The sequence below is a fragment of the Centroberyx gerrardi genome, chromosome 21 (assembly GCF_048128805.1).
Source record: "Centroberyx gerrardi isolate f3 chromosome 21, fCenGer3.hap1.cur.20231027, whole genome shotgun sequence".
Lineage (NCBI taxonomy): Eukaryota > Metazoa > Chordata > Actinopteri > Beryciformes > Berycidae > Centroberyx > Centroberyx gerrardi.
The window spans coordinates 11,199,393-11,214,708 of record NC_136017.1 but is presented as its reverse complement, the minus strand read 5'-3'; the positions used below and the strand labels follow the sequence as shown (position 1 = coordinate 11,214,708).

Below are 15,316 nucleotides of genomic sequence, written 5' to 3'. Positions count from 1 at the left end.
ACAAGAGGTTGAACGCTGCTTTTAACATACGGAGGAGGATGTGTACCCATGTATCATTATATAGAGATAGGTAGATAGATACACACACACATAAATATACATATACACACCATGCATTCGGAGAGAGAAAGAGAGAAAAAGGTAGAGATAATTAGAATAAAAATAATGAGAGGAGTGGAGAGCAAAAGACAGGAGAAAAAGCGAGGAAAAACAGATAGAGGGAGGCTGCAAGAGAAAAGGAGAAACAAAAAGCGAGAGACAGAGACCTTAAGTGTCTCCAGAGCTTTCTCTCTCTCTCTTTCTCTCTCTCTCTCTCTCTCTCTCTCTCAGTGCTGATTGGGGTCAGTTCTCAGCCATTAACCAAGTGTAGACAGGGGAGGGCCAGACGCCTGGCCTAACCAGCCAGCAGACCCCTCCGCTTTTACAAGGCTGCCTGATAATAAGGACTGGTGCCTCGGAGGAATGCTGCCCAAGGAATGCGCTGTTAACATGTCGGTGTTTCTAATAGTGGGGCTTCTATGAATGTGTGCTGGTTATTAAACAGAGCGTGGCGGTTCCCAGAGACAGTGTAGCGGCGTGGACATCTCATGTAACCCCACTTTCCCAGGTTGGAGCCCCACCACCCCCACCAGCCCCCAAATCAGCTTCAGCTTTCCAACTGTCTTGATGATGAAAAAGGAGGTGTGCCTATTTTCCTTATCAAAAGTGAAAACTAGCTTAGCGTTGGTTCCATGCTAGGCAGCTGTTCGCATCTTGGAAAATGGAAATATAACAATGAAAAATCAAATCGCCAGTAATCACTACTACAACTTAACAACTAGCATTACTGCTAACATACGCTAAGCAAGGCCTACTGCGCTAATGTTACATTCTCAACATATGGTTAAGCGCACTTACAACAGAGAAGTCTAACAAACAACATGCAAAACCTAAATCAAACCCTCCTGTATGTAAAATGGCTTACGCTTTGAGGAAACCAGGCAACTTGAAATCTTCTACTAGCTAGCGAAATGCTTCCGCAAGCAATTTCAATTGTAGACAAATGTGCAATGGAAAAAGCAATCTTCCACTGCAACTGCACAGAAAAATAGCCACAGCAGGAGCAGCAACTTACGGCCATCCGCTGTCCTATAAAGATTACTGCCACAGGCACTTCAGTCATGGCAGTTCAAGAAGGACCTAATGAAAATCCTACGGCCTCTTAGCAACATCAGCACATGGAGGTATTTTCCCTTCTGGCAAGCATAAAAAAAGATAGAGATACAGCAGGACAGACCAACAAACAGAGCAGACTGTTTATAGCCTGCTTATAAAGATGGAATTGTCTGAGAAGAGAGCGAACGAACAGATTGAGAAAACAGAAGGGGTTAGCGAATGAGAATGTGTGCATGTGTGTGTGTGTGTAGACATTTGTATAAGGTCCCCTGTGTGTTTTTTGTCTGTGCATGTGTGTATATGCACCCCTGTGTGTGTGTGTGTGTGTGCGCCCAGCCGTCGTCTCTCTCTCCTCCTCATTGATGTGCCGGTCCATAAACACTCGGCCGTGACTCAGGCTCCCTAGTGGGCCGCAGAGCAGTGGCTGATGGGTAGATGATCTGAGCCACACAGCTGCCGCCGCTCAAGGTGAGCCGCCCAGGGCGCATAAATCTGCATCGCTAATGAGGAGCCGCCGCAAAGGGCCCACTTAGACCCATTACACAACGTTTGTGGTGTGTGTGTGCGGGTGGGTGGGTGTATGTGTGTGTGTTTGAGAGAGAGAGAGGGACTGACCGAAGGAAAGAGAGAAGAAAAAGAGATTATGTATGTATTTGGGTGCAAAAGAGAAAAAGTAAGAAAGACCTTTTGTATTGGTATGTATGCGAGAGAGCAGAGATGTAGAGGAGAGTAAACCCATAGGCTATTTTTTGTTTTCAGAATAGAGTTTACCCACTTTGTTAGCCTGGCATGTATCTTCATGATGTAAATTCAATGTATTTATCATAGTAAGTAGTGTCAAACCAAGGCAAACTGGATGAGGATAGAGTATTTTAAGGAAATAAAGCATCATTTAATGCTTTTCTGAAGGTATAATAGATTTTTGTTCATATTTGTGGTTGTTTGCCGTATGATAATCACCGACTGGAGGTCAAAGTTTACCCGTCTTTGTATTTACCGCTACATCACTGCGTGAGAGAGAAAGAGAGAAACAGTATGAGAGGGCGTCTTGATCAACTTTCTATCGTTTTTGAGCACAAAAGCAGTCGAGGAGATTAAGGTTGTTGTGTCGAAAACGCCGACGGAGCCGATCGGTGGGTTGGGAGAGCGAGGCGGAAGGAACTTGACTGACAAAAAGAGCTATTAGCCTGCTCGCATGGCACGATGCGACGTTAGGCACGCCCACTTGAGCATTTGCTCACCATGGATGCTCTCCCCACATGGTAATCATAAACCCTGAGTGTGTGTGTGTTTGTGTGTGTTTGTGTGTTTGTTGCACCGCCACAACTACTGTATATTCCAGCTCACTGTCAGTGACAAACGACTTTCTGAAACACCCTCTGCAAGTCAGATGAGATATCCCCGCGTGATCGATTGCTTATGCCTGTATCTTATCCCAACATGACCGATTGCTTATGCCTTTCTAAATATCCTCTTATCCTTGTATTCGTTCAGGGTCGGAGTTCTGCTTCCGCAATTTCACCAGCCCCTCCGGCATGATCGAGTCCCCGGGGTTCCCGGATAAATACCCCCACAATCTGGAGTGTTCCTACATGATCATCGCCCCGCCCCACATGGACATCACCCTCACCTTCCTCACCTTTGACCTGGAGAATGACCCCCTGCTGGTGGGAGAGGGAGACTGCAAGTACGACTGGCTGGACGTGTGGGACGGCCTGCCGCAAGGTGAGGGGGGCAAGATACACACACACACACACATGAAAAGGACTCACATACGTATGATAGAATGATAGATGACATATACACTCATACACGCAGATGCATGGACACACACATACTGAAAACAGAGATGTTTATGAGGTGTAGGTGTAACACATAAACACACACACACACATATACATCACACACACACAAAGAGAGGATTTGCACAAATGAACCTTCACATTACAGTGAAGAAAGAAGAAAGACAGTTCTACACACAGACTTATACACACACACACACACACACACACAACACACAGTTATGTATAGAACACCTACATGCTCACATGTTAAGATCCATGCACACACAAATGCTTGAGAAAGAGATGCTTATGAGGTGTGGGCATCACACACACAAACACACACGCACACAGAGGGTAACACCAGCCTCACAGAAGAGAATTTACACTGCACTCATATCCACATACACACACACACACACACACACACAATCACACACATTCTCACACAGAAATTCGCATGCCAGTCTTTTCAATTTCCCCAGCAGCCGTAGCTCTCTTTGATGTCTCCAGCCTTTCCCTTACATTCCTTTACATTACATAGAGGAAACATTATTTCACACGGGGAGCTGAAAGTGCCTCAGCACCCTAAGGAGCAGACCTTTCCCATGCCCCACTTCCCTCCTCCATAATAACACCCTTCATCACCCCCCCTGCTATCCTCCTTGTCCTCCCTCCTTATCACCTAGCGCTTCCTTCCTCCCCCGGCGAGTGAGAGTGACGGCCATGATGGATATCTGCCTTCAGCCAATAGGAGGTGCCGAGTCGTGCGAAAGCGGCCTATCGGGCGAGATCAGGAAGTGGCGAGGGGAAACCATTTGAGGATGTCATCGAGGGCTTTGATAGTGGCCGCCATAGGGAGTTGTTAGTTGCTCTAGCCAGTTGATGATAGCTACATTAGCAGTGGAGAGTGGTATACTTCCCGTCTCTCTCTCTCTCTCTCTCTTTCTCTCTCTCTCGCTTTCTCTCGTTTGTGAAACGCGAAGCGGAGAACCAAGGATTTGCTCTAATTATTTCATTTTCAGTTGCTAAAAAGGGAACCAAAGTGGATTTAAAATTCCAATTATAGCCTTGAATTCGGAAGCTTTGATAGCTGAAAACAATTTATACCATTCAAAGTTGTGAATTAGGAGGAAATTAAACTGTAACCCAGTTCCTGTGAGCCGAGTCCTCGGGCACGAAGGAGGGACCGGAGAAAAGAGGGAAGGGAGGAGAAGTTGGTGACTGGCGAGGGAGCTGCTCTTGAGACTATTGTAATCCTTGCTAGCGTGCGCGTGTGTCTGCAGCTGATCCCAGTGCAGCTTGCATTAAGGCAGGGATTCCAACCCCCCTACTGGGCCCTGGCTGAGGCACACATGGCAGATGGAGGGATGGACGGGGAGAGAAGACAGAGAGGAATGAAGGGAGGAAGACGGATGGAGGGAAGCATGCTGTGACTCATTAGACAACGCTTACCAAAGCAGCGTGTCCACCGGAAACCTGTCTTTACAGGGCTGGATTCCTTTTCTCATTGTTTTCAATGGAAAGGACGCGGGTTCCAACAGTGCTAGAAGATAAAATATTTCACATTTTAGCGACTCTTGGATTTGGTTATAAGTCTAATTAATGTATTTTGCACTAATTGCAGACAGTAGAGGGAAAACATATATAACAAAAGCAGTAACTACAACCACTGTATCCTACAAGCATCAGTTTAGTGCTAATTTTGAACAAAACTAGGCGCCCGGAGTGCACAAGACCTTGCTCCCTCTAAATAAATGAGTCACAGCAATGCTGCCCTCGCTCAATTTTCTAAAATAAAAGCGCAAAACACCTTCATTTCGTTTCTAATGAAGGGTTTTTAAAAAGCCTGGTGTTGCAGTATCACCTTGAAAAGTCAAAGTCTTACCTAAAAAAATGAAACTATTTTAAATGCTTACCCCCAAAAAACTGACATAACACACTAAATTATGCAACTCCAGAAATGAAAATATGCTGTATTTCTAAGCGCTTACTGTGGCCTGTTCACCAAGGTTTTGTTACATTATTTGATTTGTGTGTTTGCGTGTGTGTTAGTGTGTGTGTCAACAGTGGGTCCTCTGATTGGCCGGTACTTGCGGGACGAAGAATCCCCCGAGATCCAGTCGTCGTACCTGTTCTGCTGTCCGCTGTCCTTCCTTCCCACAACCGACATGGCGGTGGCCAAAGACGCTTCTCCGCCCGTACAACATACGCACAAGGAAGCTCCAGCGACTGTGAGTGCCAGATAACTTGTTTTTTCGAGCCGTGTGTGTGTGTGTGTGTTGTGTTGTTCGTGTGTGTGATACGAGCGCGTCTTTTTGTACGGTTTGTTTACCTGCTTTTATTACCCAACTCTATCTGTTTTCTCTCTCTTATCGTACAGTTTCTTCCCCGCCCCTTCTCAGCTGACACTCTTCTTCTTCTTCGACTTAACCCTCTCGATCGATTCCAGCTTGCCTACTTTAATGCTATTTCAATCTCTCAACAGCATTTTCTCTCTCTCTCTCTCATCTCTTCTCTCTTCTCAACTCTTCCAGCCCATTTTGCTCTCTTCCTAAGGAGCATGACTTCTTAAAGGCAGCCTCATTCTATTTTCTTTAAGAATATAGATTAACTTCACCTCAATTTACCTCTGCTTACCTTTTGTGCTGTTATTCTGTCTCCCTCCTCTCTTTCTCTGTCTGTCTTTTTACTTCTTCTTCTCCCTCTTTAAGCTCTTCAATATGCTACTTTCATCTTCTCTTTCAGTCTCTCTCTTTCTCTCTGTCTCCTTTCTTTTAAAATTTCCCTCTATTCAGTGCCTGTTTCCTTCATTCCCTCCTTCCTTCAGTCTGCCTTCCTTCCTTCCTTCCTTCCCTGTATATGAATAATTCTCTTCCTTCTTTTACACCCTTTCCTTCAATATTTTCCTTTCTTCCTTCCCTCCCTCATTCATTCATTCATTCATTCCATCCTTCCTTCTTTCCTTCTTTTGTTCCCCCCTTCTTTCATTTGTTCCCTACTTCTTTCCCTCCTTCATACTTCCTTCCCATCTCCCTTCTTTGTGTATCTTCTCTCCCTTTCTTCTTCTTCCCTCTCTCTATTATATCTCCATTGTAATGCTGAATCACTGCAGTCTTGATTCAGAATCTCGCTGATGACCAAATGCATAATTAACTCTCTTCCTCCTCCTCCTCTCTCTTTTTACTCTCTCTCTCTCTCTCTCTCTCCCACTAGCGTTCCACTGTAGCACGGCGTTCGGCATGGAGTCGGGGAAGATCAGCGACGACCAGATCACCGCCTCGTCGTCCTTCTACGACAACCGCTGGTCGCCGCGCCAGGCCCGCCTCAACAACGACGACAACGCCTGGACGCCTGCGGAGGACAGCAACAAGGAGTACATACAGGTCAGCGGCCCGCGCTTTTATTTTGGCGACATCTGTGGTGTTTCTGCACTTTAATCGCCAAGTGTAATAAATGTACATCTTACACAGTTTCATTCATTCATACATTCTGACACACTTACAGTGACAACAGCATCTCACATACAGTGCAAAGGGACAGTGCAGGACATACAACAGGACACACACACACACACACACACACACGCTGAAAGGAAATGGAGGAACTGCGAGCTGGTGATAAGGAAGTCCTTCTGTGCTCTCAATCTCTCCTGTCGCAAACACACACAGGCGCACGTATATGCATGCATGCACACGCACACACACTCACACTCACACACACACTCACAGGCACACTCACACACACATACACAGAGAGGAGGGTGCCGAACACCCCTTGATTGATGAAGGTGCTCTTCAGGAATGCATCGGAACGCTACGCCATTGATCTTTGCCTCCAGCCTTCTTCCCCTCACACAAACACACACACATACACACACATGGATGCACACACACACTTATACACACACACACACCACCTAGGCTTCCTCAGCAGTAGGCCACAGTCGGTGTCCATCCCCTGCTGTCTGTGTGACAGATAGACACAGCAGCTGGTCTGTCTCTGTTATCTACATCAGCCCTCTGCACCATAAATCCCTACCGCAATCTTAGTCTGTTCTATTCTATTTTACTCTATTCTATTCTGTTCTGTTCTATTCTATTCTATTCTATTCTATTCTGTCCTGTTCTGTTCTGTTCTGTTCTGTTCTGTTCTGTTCTTCTTCTCTTCTCTTCTCTTCTCTTCTCTTCTCTTCTCCTCTCCTCTGGCACATTCTATTCTACTCTATTTCAGTCCATTAAATTCTTTTCTATTTCAAAATTCACCTACTTCAGAAAATAATGAATTTCCAATAAAGACTATCAGTAAAGATTATCAGTATAGCGCTTGATATCAATGCTATACAGTGAACACATCCTTCCTTGTTCTTTCTCAAATTTCTCCCCCTCTCTCTCTCTCTCTCTCTCTCTCTCTCTCTCTCCCCCAGGTTGACCTCCACTTCCTGAAAGTTTTGACAGGCATCGCCACGCAGGGCGCCGTTTCCAAGGAGACTCAGAAATCCTACTACGTCACCACCTTCAAGCTGGAGGTCAGCACCAACGGGGAGGACTGGATGGTCTACCGGCACGGCAAGAACCACAAGGTAGGCTTTTACACACACACACACACACACACACACGCACATGCGCATACATTACCCGCAAGTGGAAAACCGCAGACCTAACTAGCTCCCTTAAGTGGAAGGTCAAGCCCGCTCACATACATTAATTGCACGATTAACATATTTTATACATTGACAGTGAAGTGAAAAAGTAAAAAACGGACCTTGCAGACTTAATTTTTCACCACACTACCCCATTTATAACCATTATTTATTCAGGAAAGATTATGCAAGCAAGCTTTTTTTTTTTCCAGCAACTGCCTTCCTACTTAATCAGTTACACACTTTCACATGTGGGAGCTTCCCAGTCTTCTACTGTTGGCCACTAAGCAGCTGAACTAAAGCAATGGAGCGTTAAGGGCCTTGCAGGGACAACTTTCCCATCCAGACTTTCCCAGCTTGTCCGGGATTTGAACCGGCCACCTTCCGCTTTCCCCGTTTCCTAACATATAAACTATACCGCCATGATATGTTCTCAGACAATAGAAGCACTGTAGTGTGTCCAGCAGCCGCATCGATGGATAGAAAAATTCCTGCAGGAGTCTTTCCCCCCTTCTGGGACTGTTTATGAACCTGAGTCATGACCCCTAGTCATAAGGTAGAGAGAGCGAATGGGAGGGAGGAAGAGATAGAGAGAGAGGAGGGGAAACTGACAAACAAGAACAATGGAGTCCTCTATGTGCCCTTATCTGTGCGTGCTATTCATCATCTCTCTCGCACTAACACACGCACACACACACACATATACACCTGGGGTTGTAGAAACCCCTAGGGCCACGCCACGTCTGGACCGAGTGAGTGTGTGTGAGTGTGTGTTTATAGCGACATTAATTTCTGAAACTCTTTGTGTCTAATGCCATGGTAATATCGTCTTAGTGTATCCGTGCTCGTCTGTTTGTGTGTGTGTGTGTGTGTGTGTGTGTGTGTTGGGGGGGTCTTGTCCAAAGCCTGTGTATGAAAATGAAAATAGAGACCCAGGAAGTACAGTACAGGTTGTTGTTGTCACGGTGCAACCTTCCATAAGCCTGTCTCCTGGGGGATTCGAACGCATATCTGGGTTAAGGTCACTGTGGATTTCAAGCAGGAAAAAAGGGGGGGAGGGGGGGGAGGCTTAATCCACACACACACACACACACACATGCACAGAGAGAGACACACACACACATACAAACAGACTGGGGGCCCCCTTCTGTGTGGGCCAGTGATTGGTTTGGGTGGGGCTCGTGGGGGGTATTTGATGCGGAGATTATTGAGCGAAATGTGGATTGGACTTAAAAAAGTCAACATCTGTGCAATTTATTAGAGCTCCTCAGACCCCGCCAACCCCCCCATCCCCCCCCCCCCCAACAACTTACACACACACACAACCCAGAGACCCCCCCTTCACATAACCTCTGGCTGATCTTTCCGTGTGTCTGGAGGTCTGTATGTGTGTATATGTGTGCGTGCGCGTGTGTATGACGCGTGCTTGTCTGTCTGTACCTTGTAATCGGACTCCACTAATCTGTCGGGGCCAAAAAAATACAATAAATGTACACACACTCTCAGACATGTACAGTGACAGATGCGTCGCCGTCACGCTCCACCACTGAGAGGAATTGTTTGTGAAATTCAAATGTTATTCTGTTTCCAGCCATCAGAAGATATTGAAGATACATAAAATCTATTCCCCACCTTTCCTAAAATTCACAAACTGACACACTTTCATTGTGTATTCACTCTATACTGTTGTATAGACGTTTGACATTGCTGATTAGGTTGAGAAAAACTCTCTTTTTGTATTTTTGGCCACAGCAGACAGTGATGGATGTTCACCAGCGTGGCCTGAACTGTCCTAGGATGCAGGCGCAACACTTTTTATAGATCAGACACTAAATTAAACATTAAGTACAATCTGCAACTGCTGTTTCACCCTGCTCTGACTTTTTAGAGTTACACCTCTTTAACCGTACCATCCCCAAACCCCTCGTTGTATTCTGGCTTCTCCTCGCCGTCCAGGTTCTCCTCGGGTCCCTGTGGGCCACAGTCAAATCTTCCGTGACTGCTAATCCACCAGTCATGTCGTACAAACTCCCAGTTCGCCCGTCCTAAGCCCCCCAAAGAGTCCTTAAGTGGTTGAAGCTCAATTCTCGTCAGGGGGTCCTGTAATGACTGGGATTTGGTTCTTCTGATTGTCATTTAACAGTGAGCTTTAAGCTAACGTGGCTCTTGGATGGGTGTGTGTGTTTGTGTGTGTGGAGGGTTGGGGTGTGAGTGAGTGTGTGTATGCATCAGGTATGAATCATCCATGAATAAAGGGATTGGCTTGGCAGCGCTTTACTCCTTACTTTATAGTGTTTGTTATTAAGACAGAGAGTGTTGCCATTTATTGTCAAGATTTGTGTCAGTGTTTGCTGTGGCAACAAAGACTGAAGGATTTAATGCCAATAAAGATCATTTGACGGAGAGGCAGACACAGAGAGAGAGAGAGAGAGAAAGAGAGAGAGAGAGAGAGAGGCTGAAGTCAAGAAACATCATCATGTTTTTTTTTTCTTTTTTCTTCTTTAGTGAAAAGAAAGTAGGAAGCGAAAAACACCAGCACTGCAGATCGCAATTGCCAGAATCACACCAGTAAACAGCCTTTGTGTGTGTGTGTGTGTGTGTGTGTGTGTGTGTATGTATATATATGTGTGTGTGTGTGTGTTTTGCGTGCCACAACATTTTCCGCTCGACACCCGCGTGACTCGTTAATTCCGAATCACGCTACTCACACATGCACCTCATTATTTGATGAGACACTAGCAGTCATGCACACATAGGAATTACATATCTCACACATACATACACACACACACACACACACACACAAACAAAGGAATTATGTATCGCCATATTCGCACAAAAGAATTTCACATTAAACACACACTCTCTCACACACACGCCATCATCCGTCTGTGAGGGAAATCGCATTGGCCCCACTGCTAACCAGGCATTGTGTTATTGAAAAGCATTGTGAGGCTGTGCTAAATCTGTCACACAAACACAGTAACCTGGGAGAGAGGGGGAAAAAACAGCCCACACAGCACTTCAGCTTGCTCCTCCATCACGCTGTGTCACACACGCACGCACACACACACACACACACACACACACACAAGCTTTCTTTTTCACTTAAAGTGCTCCTAATACAAGCGCTCTCTCACTCTGCATATGCACATCCAGGTATAGATTCACACACACACACACACACACACACACACACACTCACACTCCTGCTCCTATGAATGCACAAACACATGTGCGTGTACACACACACTCATGAACACACACACACACACACACACACGCAGAGACAACTGCTAACGTTGGTGCCGAGTGGGAGACATTGACAAAAACAACTGAGGGGGTGTAAGACCATTTCAAAGGATCACTGCATCAACCTCAGCACACACACACACACACACACACACACACCACCAGTCACTCTTACAGCCAGTGGTGGAGAGCGGCCAGCTGGAACCAGTTCCTACTGTCAACATCTTCATACTGAGAGAAGGAGGGAGCGAGGGAAGGAGGGAGGGAGAGAAGAGGGGCGAGCGACTGAAGCAAAGACAGGGAGGGATGGGTGGGGTGGAGGGGGTGAGACGGGTAATGGATAGAAAGAGTGAGGGAGCGATAGAGAGACAGAGGGAGGAACTGGAGCAAGAAGAGGGGTGGGGGGGGGAGATGAGGAGCGTAATGGATGGAGAGAAAGAGACAGGGAGAATGGGAGCGACAGAGGGGATGAAGGAAGGAGGGAGAGAGAGAGGGAATAATGTCTTGCGCAGAGCTCGCCACGTCTCCCTGTGGTGCCATCAGCTCGAAGGAAAACACCGGCAGTGGAGGGAGGCATGTGCCAAAAACACAGAACAGAGAGAGAGAGAGATAGAGAGAGAGATGGTAAATGAATCGAGCCGCGATGCATACATCTGTCCCTCGTTTTCCAGGGAGCAGAGCGACATTTGGACGTTCTCCGCTCCAGCAATGAGTGTGTTTATATTATAATACACGTTAATATTCCGAATTTGAGCCTTATCCCGGCTTAGTCGGTCTTAGTCGGGATTTGCCGTTTACATGGAATGATCAGTAACTCGTTTTTTCATGTTGTCTGGTCCAGTCGGGTCTAGTTTTTTTATATAGCTCTTTATCACAGTCAAGTCTCAAAGGGCTTTACATACCATCATACATGTCATATACCATACTACATCATACATATACATACTACATCATATACATACTATACATCATATACTACGTCATATACTAGATCATGTACTAGATCATATATACATCATATACCATACTACATCATACATATACATACTACATCATATACATACTATACATCATATACTACGTCATATACTAGATCATGTACTAGATCATATATACATCATATACCATACTACACACAAACACACTCATGCCTATGGGCAATTTAGAGTCTTCAATTCACTTGACCTGCATGTTTTTGGACTATATACCTCTACTATACCTGTATACATGATACTATAAACTATACTGTGTATTAGCAGTGCATTATTTTGATGTTCCTGCATGTCCATGGAAATAGCATTTGTGCTGTTTGCCAAGCCCAACAATAAACGGGATATGATGATGTTTACATGCTAGAATCTACCGGTTAATATTGGCATATCCCAGCTAGCATATCCTGGCTTTTCATAATCAGGATATGGGCTTATCCCGGTTATTGTAAACATTATATGCCGTTTACATGCGTCAACTCATTTGAATATCCCAAATATAAATGGATTATTAATGTGCATGTAAACACACCAGTGAAATGAGGCACACTAGCTTCTTTTTATTCTCTCTATTCGCTGGTTTTGAGCTTCAGAGAGAGTGTTTACTTCATCACACACACACACACTCCTTTCACAGTGACCTCGTTCTCCTGAGGGGTCATCAATAGTTAAATACCCATGGTGCCTCTGTCCCGCCGGTGTCCACACAGAGAGTCTGACCGTCGCATTTCTCTCTCTGTGTGTATGTGTGTGTGTGTGTGTGTGTGTGTGTGTAGGGGGGCTTCAGAGCCGGAGCGGGGGGTTCGTTATAATTTCATGACCCTCCACACTAGGAGACACAACATGACAACGTTAATTATTCAGCCCACCTCGCCTGCACGCCGCGTGAGGGGCGGAGACACACACACACACACATAGACACACACACACAACACACACCAGTCACCAGGCAGATTACAGGGGGTAGCCCAGACAACAGACTGGCACCACCGCCCCTCTGACACACCAGAACGCCACACACACTTGTTTTTATCCTCTTCTTGCCTCTCTGTCTGCAATTGTTCTTGAAGAGCAGACATTTCCATCCCAGGCTAACTTCATTATTGATATAAATGGAGTTCAGTGTCTAGTTATACTTTTTAACCAGATAGTAAACATGGTGTTCATTCTCTTAAGGGAGTCTCTCTGTTTAGTTTACGCCCTCAGTCAACAAGTAACCCAGTTATCAACACGTAGGTCAGGTCAGACCAACCAGCTGCTTCCCAAGGCCAGTGACCTTTGGCCTCATCGATAAGGGGTCAGGGGTCAAATGAGTGACCCTTCACACACCCTGGAGATAGATGGATGGAGGAAGTGGAGGGGACAGAGGAGGATGGGAGCAGAGTGACAACTTTAAGGGTCCCATTGTCTCTGTCTCTCATCCCTCTCTCTCTCTCTCTCTCTCTCTCTTTCTCTCTCTCCTCCCATATCCACAAGATAAATGGAAAGAGTCTCACAAGAATTGATTCATGTTGAGCAAGTTGTAACTGTTCTTTATTGTCGGCTAATGTAGGCCATATTCCTCGCTTTCATCCGAAGAAATAAAAACAAAAAAATGCAGATGCCGATATTCTAATACCAACGGCCATACGACCACAATGGAGACTTACAGATACATGGGCATGACAGCAGAGATGACATTTTCTGGGCAGTAGCGGTGGACAGATACTTTACAGACTACATGCACAGCCACTTTCAAACTGTTGTACAATGAAACTGGAGCTGATCGTGCCAAGCCTAAATCCATATTTACTCAACAAATGCGTTTCCATCGCAATTGATCACATCATTTCTAAAAAAAAAAAACATCCAGTTCAAGCAAGTGTAAAAGCTGTTGCCAACACTTTCCTTGAAGTGGTGCTGATAATGCATTGTAAGTCATCCTAAGTGCATTATAAGCACGTTGAGCGTCAATGATAATCATCAGAGACACAGCATGATATAGTAAACACAACGCTCAAACGATTAAGGGGGTTGAATGCTTTATGGGGCAACTGCATAGTTAATGACATGATATTAAATTGAATGTAATTTTCTGATGCTTGTATGATGATGTCTGTCTGATGATTACATTGTAAGAAAAGATTATCTGTGCTTCCAATGGGGTTATAATGTGCTTAAAATGCATCACAGTGCACTTAAAGTAAAGTGTTACCAACTTTTTTACAAAATTGAGGTCGTTTTTATTGAATTTTGCTGTTTCCATTCAGCTTCTCTAATTCGACACAGCATCATTTGTGAATGAAAAAACACTTGGATGCAACCCCAGCTTCTTTCCTTTCCCAGTGATGAATCTGCTGGTTGTTCTTCTCTTCCCACTCACCACCGCTCCCTGCCTCCTCTTTCACATTCCTCCGCTCATATTCCTCATTAAATTTTATCTGTTGCCCTCCGTCCAACCCTCTCTTTTTCTCGCTCGCTCCTTCCTCCACCCTCTCTTCATCTGTTTTCACTGTCCTTCTGAGGACTGTTCCTCCCCGCGGTCATTTTCTCTTTTTCCTCTCCTTTACATTTTTTTTTTTTATTTGACTCTCTGTCTTTCCGCTCCCCTCTCTGTTTTTTTCCACTCTGTCCCCGTTCTCTGTTCCTGAGACAAAGTTGTCGAATCGGTTAAGATGGCTCAGTTGTACCTGAGGCAACCCCCAATCATACGCTTATGTTTGTGTGTGTGTGTGTGTGTGTGTGTGTGTGTTTACCTAACCCCCATAAGAGCCCACATCCACAGTGTTTGCCCCCCTAGGTAAACATAATGGCTGTCTCTCCCCAGTCCAACAGCTGATACAGCAGAGATAGCCTTGCTTATCTGTTCAAACACTCACCCTGCTTTGTATTACCAGTGTCAGCTCCGCATGATTAAATCAGGCCATGCCCAAAATCAAATAAAAACCCCCGAGTATGATTTCAAAGTCGTATTCCCACTGGTCACGGAATTTCTGGAGTATCATATAATTTTGAGCGGGTGGATCCCAGACAGGGAAAGTCAGGGAATTTAGTGAATTCTCTGGGGAAGTCAGGGAATATCAGGGATTTTTTACAAATGGGTCACTTTGCAGGAATATACCAGAGTGTGTGTTCCAGCTTGTTTCACGCATTCATCGCATTAGATGGTGGGTTTTTTTCTCCAAAGCAAGCCCAGCTGTAGTGGAAACCAGACTGTTTTCCTTTAAAAAAAAAACAACATTAACAAACCAGGAAGGAGGATTTTTTCAAGGAAGTCAAGGAAGCGCATTGACTCATTTGTGGAAAGTCATGGAAAAAGCATGGAATTTTACATCAGGGCCATGGCGGGAACCCTTGCTTTCCTTAAAAATGAAATTCCAACATTCATCCCTGATACATCTATAACATTCATTACTTGGATAATGATAGAAATTAGGTTTAGCTTTTGATATATCACAGAAAATAAGTGAAAGTCAACCCACTGGTTTTGGTATCGTTTTGTGTAAATCACAACTCGG

General features: G+C 45.2%; 1 protein-coding gene across 1 annotated transcript in view; it reads left to right on the top strand.

The window, feature by feature from the left end:
* The window catches only part of nrp2a (neuropilin 2a), a 72,636-nt gene that overhangs the window by 27,830 nt on the left and 29,490 nt on the right, over positions 1-15,316 (top strand). The window contains 5 exon segments of the mRNA XM_078291103.1: positions 2,650-2,880; positions 5,007-5,123; positions 5,126-5,170; positions 6,153-6,322; positions 7,363-7,518. Coding sequence (XP_078147229.1) covers positions 2,650-2,880; positions 5,007-5,123; positions 5,126-5,170; positions 6,153-6,322; positions 7,363-7,518 — 719 coding nt within the window.